The sequence below is a fragment of the Spea bombifrons genome, chromosome 2 (assembly GCF_027358695.1).
Source record: "Spea bombifrons isolate aSpeBom1 chromosome 2, aSpeBom1.2.pri, whole genome shotgun sequence".
NCBI classification, from domain to species: domain Eukaryota; kingdom Metazoa; phylum Chordata; class Amphibia; order Anura; family Pelobatidae; genus Spea; species Spea bombifrons.
This window is the reverse complement of record NC_071088.1, coordinates 131,867,360-131,877,338: the sequence shown is the minus strand read 5'-3', so window position 1 is coordinate 131,877,338 and position 9,979 is coordinate 131,867,360. Positions and strand designations below refer to the sequence as shown.

The 9,979-nt window shown below is 41.1% G+C and overlaps 1 protein-coding gene across 1 annotated transcript in view; it reads left to right on the top strand.

Moving 5' to 3' along the window:
* Positions 1–328: 328 nt before the first annotated feature.
* AMOTL1 (angiomotin like 1) overlaps positions 329–9,979 on the top strand; it is a 32,053-nt gene continuing 22,402 nt past the window's right edge. The window contains exons 1-3 of the mRNA XM_053456528.1: positions 329–453; positions 6,309–6,419; positions 9,296–9,346. Of these exons, the coding sequence (XP_053312503.1) occupies positions 6,341–6,419; positions 9,296–9,346 (130 nt within the window). The 5' untranslated portion in view covers positions 329–453; positions 6,309–6,340. The remainder of the gene's footprint in view (positions 454–6,308; positions 6,420–9,295; positions 9,347–9,979) is intronic.

Genomic DNA, 9,979 nt, shown 5'->3' with positions numbered 1-9,979 from the left:
AAATATGCATTATGCAGGACCAGCTCAGCCTTTCCTGCTGGAGGAACCTGCCATTGTTGGCCCTTCATAATGTATAGTTAAGAGAGAGCTCCACCATGGTGTATATACCCCTAGGGTTTTTCCTGCTCTGGGAACAGCATTCCTAGCAGGATACTGGATATCCCTCTAAAAACAAGCAAAGTGGAAGCAAGTAAGACTTTTTGGCAGCGACGGAGCTGATAGCATGTTTGAGCACGACGGGGACTCTATTCAAAATCATAGCAATCAGCTTATTCCAGATCTTACATATTTAGCGCATGCAAGCCCAGGCAACGGGTGCATATTTTCCAGAGAGTCATCAGCAGTCTCACAATGCCTTCATCCAGCCCAGCGGCCGGGTATTCGGCTCGGATCTGCGAGACTCACTGACCTCATTCTGTAATCAGCAGATTTTCAGGACAAGCCATTGAAAAGGTAAATTAAAAATAATAATAATAATAATAATAACTGTGCAGTCAGAGGGGGAAATGGTTACTGCGCTACAGACGGCTTTTGTTGCGGCTTAATGTGTTCTTCTTTCTGATATAGAACTGGGTCTGATACATCAAGGTTTTTCGATACATCTTAATTCTATATCATCTGCTACAATTTTGCTTTTGGCACTCAAAGAGTTAAGGAGTTCAGTCTTAAACCAGGGTAGCCAGCAGGTTGCGCTCCAGTTGAGGTTGAACTACAAATCCGATGATCCTCCGTCTAAACTCAAGGGAATTGGACGCAACTGGATTCCAGACACTACTCCATGACTACTCACTTTACTGAGAGGGTAGTAGATAAGTGGAACAGCCTCCCATTACAAGCGGTAGAGGCTAAAACAGACAGAACTTAAACACTCATGGGATAAGCATATGGCTTCTGAATCTAGTCTGTTGGCAACGAGGGGTTAATGTCATAGCTTTATTTTAAATAGTTTTGAAAGCATTTTACATGTCATTATACACAATAATGTTGGGTCAATAGCAATAGATTGTAAGCTCACGGCACAGGGCCCTCTACTCGTTCTGTAATGTACGTTATCTCCTATTGTAACAGCACTACACAGTCTGCTGGCGCTATATATATATATATATATAATAAATAAATGTATGTAATGCCTGTTAGATTATTTGAGGAATATTTTGATGGATTTGAGTTGAATGTAAATGGCGGATGGCAGTCATAGGAGTAGTGTCTGTCTACCGGGTATGATAAACCGGAACACATATCACCTCTTGTCATGCTTTGGAATGCAGGCTGTGCTTGGAAAATTTAAATTCTATGTTTTAATTATCGTGATTAAAAGGATTATTGAAAATAGACTTTTTAAATGTATTTCGGTTTAACCTTTCGCATGCCAGAGCAGTGAGCAATGCTTTACGCTTTAAACAAAGCTTGCCAAGGATTGCACATTAACTGTACTTGTTTTTATCATTTTATTGTTGTTTTGTGAGTAATATAGAGATTTGCTGAAGAATCACTCTGGACTGCTATACTGGGAGATTCTTCCATGCATCTACTACAGTTTTTTTTTGTAATGATAAGTGATGTATAAGTGCTGGTTTAATTTGAAAACCCATGAATAATGCATAGAATAAAATGCATTTTAACATTTTAGTGATTCGTCGGCTGGTTTTTGAACCATGATATGTTTTATGTAAAAGCAACTATACAATTTTGTTGTTCCGTGATGGGAAATTACACGCACAAAATCCATTGCCCATGCGCATCCAGCCACCGGCCGCACTGATGTCACCTGGCAGCCGCTAGAGTAAAAGTGCCAGGACCGTCTGACCATCACCAGTGCGGCCATGTTGATGAGTATGAACACTATCATCAGTGAATTTTCTAGCCCAGGACGGCAGGTCCAGAAACGTGGCCAGGAGGGCTATCATTCCCTCTCCACTGTGCCGCTCTGATCTCCTCAACCCGCCAGTCTACACTATGCAGGGCCGCCATAGAATGGACCGGAATGCGCTGTGTACCTTTAAGAAACAGAGCGCAGGAAATGATGTCATATCACGGTGCGCCGCAGTAAGAAAGGCAGCCGAAGAAGGGGCGGCTGGGGGTCTTGCTCTGGATCAGGCCTAGGGCAGCACCCAAGTTAAATATGCTTCAGTAGCATACAGTTTAGGAACTATGGAAATTGCTTATTATAAAAAGATCAAGGTTTAAAAAGTGGAAGGGCATCAGTGGCCGTGCCCTGGTGGTCCATTGGCTCTGTACCCCTCATACCCCAATGTCCACATTGGCTTACGATTCTGCCTGAACCGGGCTACAAGAGTGGGCCCTGTTAATGGCCTCGGGGGGCATGGCGCACGTAGTATACCAAGTCCGAGTGGGTGCATATGCAGGAACCATTAATGCTGTTTTTGCACTGGCATCCCATAAAATGGGGAGGGAGACCGCTTAGCAGCTCTGAATATAACCCACAGGTTAGACATGTAGCCTTATTATTATTATTATTATATTAATTGATTTTTCCTGGAGTTAATAAAATCATGTCAATGTTGTTGTGCTCCTGGAATGGTGTCTGAGGAACCCAGGAGATAAAAGCTGGGTTTGACTTGCACACCGATCTTATAATTGCTAAAAGTAATCAAGAATTATCTTCTTCTTAGACTTGTTTTCCATAAGTTCCCATACCCTGAACTCCACATGGGTTTTCATGTGAGGAGAGCGTCCATGAGAAGAAGGGTACATGCCACCACCCTTAAAACTTGGACTGTGACACAATGCAAGCCACGGATTTATGGATGTCTACAAGAAGGGACACTACCTTTCCCAGAGAATTCCAAGAAAACGCCTCGTAATTCTGCCTGCACCCCGCACCTTCGATAAAACTAACTTTTGCCCCACTTTCCACCAGAAAAGTCCATGTCCATGTATTGTAGGCAAACCGGCTTATGGTGCAAATCACCTTTCAGTGTCCTGGAGCCAGTTTAGGGAAGTACAAGGCTTGAGTTTTGGAGGCCAAAGGGCCAAATCAAGTGGCCCAGGAACAGGGTTCTGTGATTAGACTTGTGCATTCGTATTCGGGCAAATACGAAAACGAACACGAAGAGTCTAGTTCTGATCCCGGTTGGGTTTTGGTGGCATTAAGGTGCGTGTGATGTCGGGAGTGTGCCTTTAACATACGCTTTGTTACAGCACGCGGCACGCGGCAGGCGATTCTCTCTCAATCAAAACGCACTTATCAGACGCAATGATTTAGAAAATGAAACCCTCTTTTAGCAATTTATTCCCTAAAAACACTGCTCTCGGCTGTAGTTATTGAAATATTCCCGCTGAGTGCATTAGGCAAGCGCTTTGAAGTCTCGCTCGCGGCTCACAGGCACCTCTTTTGTTTATTTTTGTTCTGCTTCTTCTTCTAAAAACACGTTCAAGTGCATTAACCCAAAAAAATCGGCAACGTGTCCTGACCTGCCTGCAGATGTGCGGTTATAAGAAAAGGGAATTCACGCCTTTAATTCTAGTGTTTATTTCACAGTTCCCGGGGGGGGGTCAGCGCAGTGTGTTATATCACGTTCATTACTGAAAAATCAGACCGTGTCGGGGGAACAGAAACATCTAGTATTCCTCCCTTACTTACTTTATACGTTAAATCCCAACAGTTTATACGGCGGTTTAGTTAAAAGTCAATTAAACGGTAACACTAAATGCGGTTGAGTTTTTGTCTCTAGATAATTAGCCCATTATCCTACTCTAATATCTGTGTACAATCGCTCGCTACTACGGTATGTTTCTGGTTCCTCTTCCTACGTGCTGTTATCTGCAAACATTAGAAAGAACCCAATGGTGGCATCCATGCCAGCAGCCTATCTTTTAGGGTCACCACTGAGGTCACATATATTTTCAAGACTTAAGATGACCTTTCTTCAGATGGACTCTGAGGTCTTCAAAGCCTACGTGGTTCCATATATGGTCCAATGCATGTGTACGGTCTTAAAGTGGAATCTGGTCTTATTCTCAAACTACTAAGCTTTTGAAGTATTGAACAGCCATGGGTTGAGGACCCAACTATACTAAAAGTCACTGATACGCAGAGAGGTGGAGTGTGCCTTCAAATACAATATGACGAGGGTATCTTGGGACTGATTCTGTTGGTTCCTGTAGGTTCCTGTTGCAGCCATAGACACTCCTTGACCAAGTAGCACCCAGACAAGCGGCCTCTTTGTTGCCGCACACACACTCACGCCATGTATATTTGACATTCACAATGCCAAGGAAGACACAGAGTTTTTTGGGCACATCCAATGCATTGTGGAGGCTCCTGTTGTGACCCTGGCAGACCTACTTGCAAACAATGGGGACATTTTCCACAGCTCCAGGAGCCCTGGACAGCTGCCTGAGTTGCCTTCCACTAAAACTGGCCCTGAAGACAGCTTTTCTAAAACGTGTTCATGGCTTCAGCATCGTTCCTGCTCTGTTTTTTTAGTATTCTACTCCAAAATATCATTTTACGACTCCTGCTAAAACTCTACTTGCAGAATTAGCCGACCAATGTCACCTTCTGTGACTATTCTTCTAAGATGAAGATGGATCCCAGAATGTATCTGACCCTCGGCTTCATTTTAAATCATTGTAACCTGATTTATAACTGGAAACAGGAACTGGATCTCTTCGGTGTAAACTTTACGGCCATACTAAAATGTTAACATTATATATACAGTAGATACTTTTTTCAGTCATATATTAAGTTTAGAAAACATAATACCGAGTGGTACGCTGAACGCCTTGAACCTACCCGAAAAGAATTATTCAGTTTTATAAACTGTTCAATAATTTTTGCCAGGGACACTATAATGTCACGTGACACGTAAACAGGCACTGATAGGTTAACTAGAAATGAACTGAATGAGCTTCAAGAAAGAATAAAACGACAGTGTTACGGTTACGAGGTAAAAGGTAAATTGGATATAACTTCAAAAGCAGAATTTTAACTAATTTGGGGGTTTCTAGGTGTGTTGCCAAGCTCTGCCTTATGCCTTCTCAGCCTCCATTAAAGGGTTACTTAACGGTATAATCAAAGTCTAGTAAATATAGATGACTCTAGTCGCGTAACTGCAGGAGGGTGACAGGATAACTAAGCCATTCTTGTTCATTTTTATTATTTTCTTTATTCTAATTTCTGTATGTTTCTGTAAGAAAGAGTCAGAGCTTTGCTTTCTTGCGATAAAAATATTTCATTGTTGTGAAAAGTTTGTGACCTCATGCTTCGAAAATGTCTTCTCAGACTACCCATTTCCCGAGTAATTAGTCACACATCATTAGTTAGAACGATAGAAGCCGGAGGAAGCAAGGTGTTAAGGCTCAAAGAAGAGATCCATAGATATAAATAAGTGGGGGGTTATTATTACCAGTATTTATTGTTTTATATATCGCCATCATATTCCGCAGCGCAGTACAATGGAATGACTTTTGTATACATTAAAAACGGATTACCTGCTCTTGTTTTCCATACACAGCCTTAATGAAGATTCTCAGTTCTTTTTCTTTCTTTTCTTGTTGTCTTCCTTTCTTTCTATTTGTCCTTCTTTCCTTTTTTCTCTTTCTTTCTTTCTTTCTTTCTTCTATTTGTCCTTCTTTCCTTTTTATTTCTTTCTTTCTATTTGTCCTTCTTCCCTTTTTTCTTTCTTTCTATTTGTCTTTCTTGTTCTTATAAAAGTATTCTCAGGTTTCAGTTTTTATTATTACCTTCGGTTCTTTAGTGGAATGTAACAGAAGGGGCCACAAATTACTATACCTTTAATCTCATAACTAATGAAACGCTAAAGTTTTCAAGGAGATGTTTAAATAAACTTCACAAGTAAAGTAATATTTTACCTTTATTGCCTAATTCAGGATTGTACATCTCCAGTCCTCAGGGGCCTTCAAACTCTGCACTTAACCTCGGATATATGCTGGGAGGCTGCATTATTTTACATTATTATTATTATCTTTTATTTATATAGCGCCAACAGTTTACGCAGCGCTTAATACAATCCATATATTCAAGGGGTCTGACAAGACGAGAATTGACAGACTAAGATAAACCGATACATTAGGTGGAGAGGGCCTGGCTCTTCTTACTGTATCTTATACTTTCTCCAAACTGCATTTTATTTTGCACTGCCCACATCTTAATTCTATAGAAACATCAGTATGTAGAGTAAGAAACCATTAATAAAGTCCGACTTCCTCTTTATTCCAATCAACAAATGCATTTTGACCAAGCAGTGTTAGAATGTGATGTATTTCTCCCACTGGGATCCCGACCATAGTGACAGCCGGCCTAATGTGTTTCATTTCTGCAGGAGCTGCATCCCTGAGGGACTTGTGTAGGACAATGGATGACCGATGGATATCGGACAATAAGAGTAGAATGACCGTCCAAGGAAACCCACATTACACAGGAGCAAGACAAGGTATGGCAGTTGTGACCTTCTCACAATATATACACATCATCAGACAAACTGCATTAACCCCACATTTTCTCTTCCAAGTGTCCCCACTACAAGTGTGACCTGCTCCTGGGTCCCCTCATTTCATGCTGTAACCCTTGGATTTGGTGCTTGAAACCATCCAACACCTCCAAGATCTCAAGGCAACTGCCCTCTGCCTGTGACTCTCAGTCACTCTCATTCTGTCTCATTCTCCTTCTCTCTCATTCTTCTTTTGTCTTATTCTCCTTCTCTCTCATTCTCCTTCTCCCTCCTAATAGAGTGTAAACTCGCATGAGCAGGGTTTTCTTCTCATTATGTACTATTGTCTCTTAGTGTGTGTTATTGTTAAAGTTATTCCTAAATTTGTGTTGTCTGCTGTAATAGCGCTGTAAAAACTAACTAAATAATAATAATAATATATTAGAAACCCACATTTGTATACTTAACATCTTCTTCCAAGCATGACTATTCCTCCCCATTAAGTTATCTCTCCCCTTTTGTTAAATTGCTGATTATTGTTGTTTGGTTAAAAAAAATAGTTTCCTTACAACACATTTCACAAAACACAAAACCCAGTAATGAACGACAATTTCAAATGGCCGAACAATCCAGAAACAATCCATTTTCTACATTACCAATTCCTTCCTTATTCAGACGAACAGAATCACCTTTTGAAGTTTGATAGAAATTTACTTTGTTACACTGAAGGTTTCAATTCCTCCTCTCATTAAAATTCCCTTTCATGTATTTCTTGTTAAAAAAATACTCAAATAGCTACGTTTTTTGGAGGAAAGTATCCCGCTCTGTTTTAATAATTGAGGACTGTAACAGGAAGTACAGTTAATTCACTGGGTAATAGAGGAGTTGTTGCTTAGTAACAAGCAGAAAAGGTACAGATTCAATAACCAATAGTACATGGACACCTCATCATCACAACTATTTGAGCTTGTTGGCATCCTATTCCAAAACCATGGACATTAATATGGAGTTGTCCTTTTTTTGTGGCCAGAAGAGCCTCCACTATTCTGGGAATGCTTTCCACAAGATTTTGGGAGTTCCTGTTCCAGTTCACCCCAAAGGTGTTCGATGGGGTTGAGGTCAGGGCTCTGTGCGGCCGGTCAAGATCTTCCACACCAAACTCACCCAACCATGTCTTTATGGAACTTGCTTTGTGCACTGGGGCTCAGTCATGGTGGAATAGAAAAGGACCAAACTTGTCCCACAAAGTTGGAAGCGTAGCATTGTCCCAAGTGTCTTGCTATGCTGAAGCATTAACATTACTAAGGGGTCCAAGCCCCTGAAAAACAGCCCCAGACCATTATTCGTCCTCCACCAAACCTTACAGTAGGCACTATGCATACCAGGGTTCTCCTGGCATCCGCCAAACCCAGATTCACCGATCAGACTTGGATAGTGAAGCGGGATTCATCACTTCACAGAACATGTTTCTACTGCTCCAGAGTCCAGTGTCGGTGGGCTTTACACCACTTGATCCAACGCTTGGTATTGGGCATAGTGGTCTTCGGCTTGTGTGCAGCTGTTCAGCCATGGAAACGCATTTCATGAAGCCCCTGACACACAGAACTTGTGCTGATGTAGCTTCCAGAGGCAGTTTGAAACTCTGCAGTGATGATCTTTAAAAGCGACTCTCTTCAGCAATTAGTAGCTCTGGTCTGTGAGTATAGGTGGTCCACTGCTTTGTGGCTCAGTAGATTGGGGCAGATCTCGCAGGGCAGAAGGAGGCATCCTATGATAATGTCACCAACTCTTTATTACAAACTGTTCTACTGCCAGTGTTTCCTATGTGCTTGCTTTATACACCTGGTAGGCATTGGTATGGCTGGGGACAACTAAACTCAATAATTAGAAGAGGGGAGTATTTTGGGGACTAGTAACGTATCTCCTAGATTTTCTAAGTAACGGATACCAGAGGGGACGGGTTACCATCCCTGGCAGACACACCAAAGAAGAATGCATAATAAAGTACTTTGTGAGTGCAGGGAGGGGAATGGGAGGGAAAAATACATGCCTTAGAGAGAAGCTGCAGCTCTCACCATTAGTTGGCTGCCAGTTGACCAATCAGTGCAATCAGTGCAAGTATCAACCAAACACATCTCCTTCATGGAAAAGAGAAAATAGGGTTGTTGTTTTTTTTACAATTGAGCATTTTGAAGTATTTTCACTATATCTTTGTTCAACGGTAATTTTCCTTTTTCCCATGTGGATAATGACCTGAACGATATATTGTGTTTTACCCGACAAATTGAGCTTTTTTCAAAAAACATGATCACCGATATTTGTATTCTTAGTATGAATACAACAATGGGGGGACACATTTGGGGGGGGACACATTTCATGTAAATGATGTAAAATAATGCAAATCCAGTAAATGGAAAACAATGTTTTAACTAGGATACATTGAAATAGGGATACATCAGACTTATTAATTTAGATTGTAAATTAAATTGTTGTAATTCACACAACTTAGTTTCCAGCAAACATTTTGAGATTTGAGAACAGTTGGACATCAGGGGAGGAAAAAGGGATTTTGGCTGCTAAAGAGAGGATGCCCCAGAAGGTAAAACAATGCGCTTTAATATAGTCAGTAGTTAAAGGTACATTAATGCTAGTACCCGAAAAACCCATAAATCAGGTGGCAGAATTGTTGCAAATGTGTTAGAGAGTCCAACTTCCACGCAATCATATGTACTGAAAGACCGCAGATACGTCTGTATAATAATCCTTGACACATTGCCCATACAACGATTATTTAAATGGAATCACCGTGCCGTATTACTCAGTATATCGTCAATGACTACCCTATCAAAGTAAAGGTTGTTTTTTCCTCTTTGTTATAGATAATGAAACATCAATTGCAATGTCAATGGAATTTTGGGAGGATCATCACGGTGAGTCAGTCATTTCCCTAAGCTTCTGACTTTTGCTCATAGATACGTAAATATCAGGGCGAGCGGTGGCGCCAGGAGAGGGCTGGCAAAGTGGGCAGGGGAGCAAATGCCCCCCTGGGGAGCTGGGGTTAAAAAAAAATGGGAAACTACCTGAAATTTGTGTGTTTTACTTGCAGTTCCAAATACAGCCACCAGGGTGTCCACAGTAACAAGAACATTAGGCAGCATTTACATCCTGATTGGGTCAATTCTGTGCTCCCTTTCTGGGGCTTTCTATGCATATGTGTGAGAGAGTAAGAGTGAGTGAGAGTGAAAGAGCTACAAAATGCATATGAAAATTCTGAGATCTCTGCTTCGTTTTTGTTTCTTTCCTTGGGGTTCTTCTTGGTTTTCGGGACATCGATACGAATGAATGAACTTCTGGATGCACAAATCTAATTTTGGACAAACAAAAACACCGCGTGCCTTTCTAACAATCTGAAACAAAGGGAATATTCTTCTGTGAATTAACCAAAAAATGTTTAAAAATACATATAATCCGACAAAAAACACACACATAACCACATTGCAACATACAAACTTAGCATTCATGTTCTAAACACCTCATTTTCCGGTATTTTCCGGCTATATATG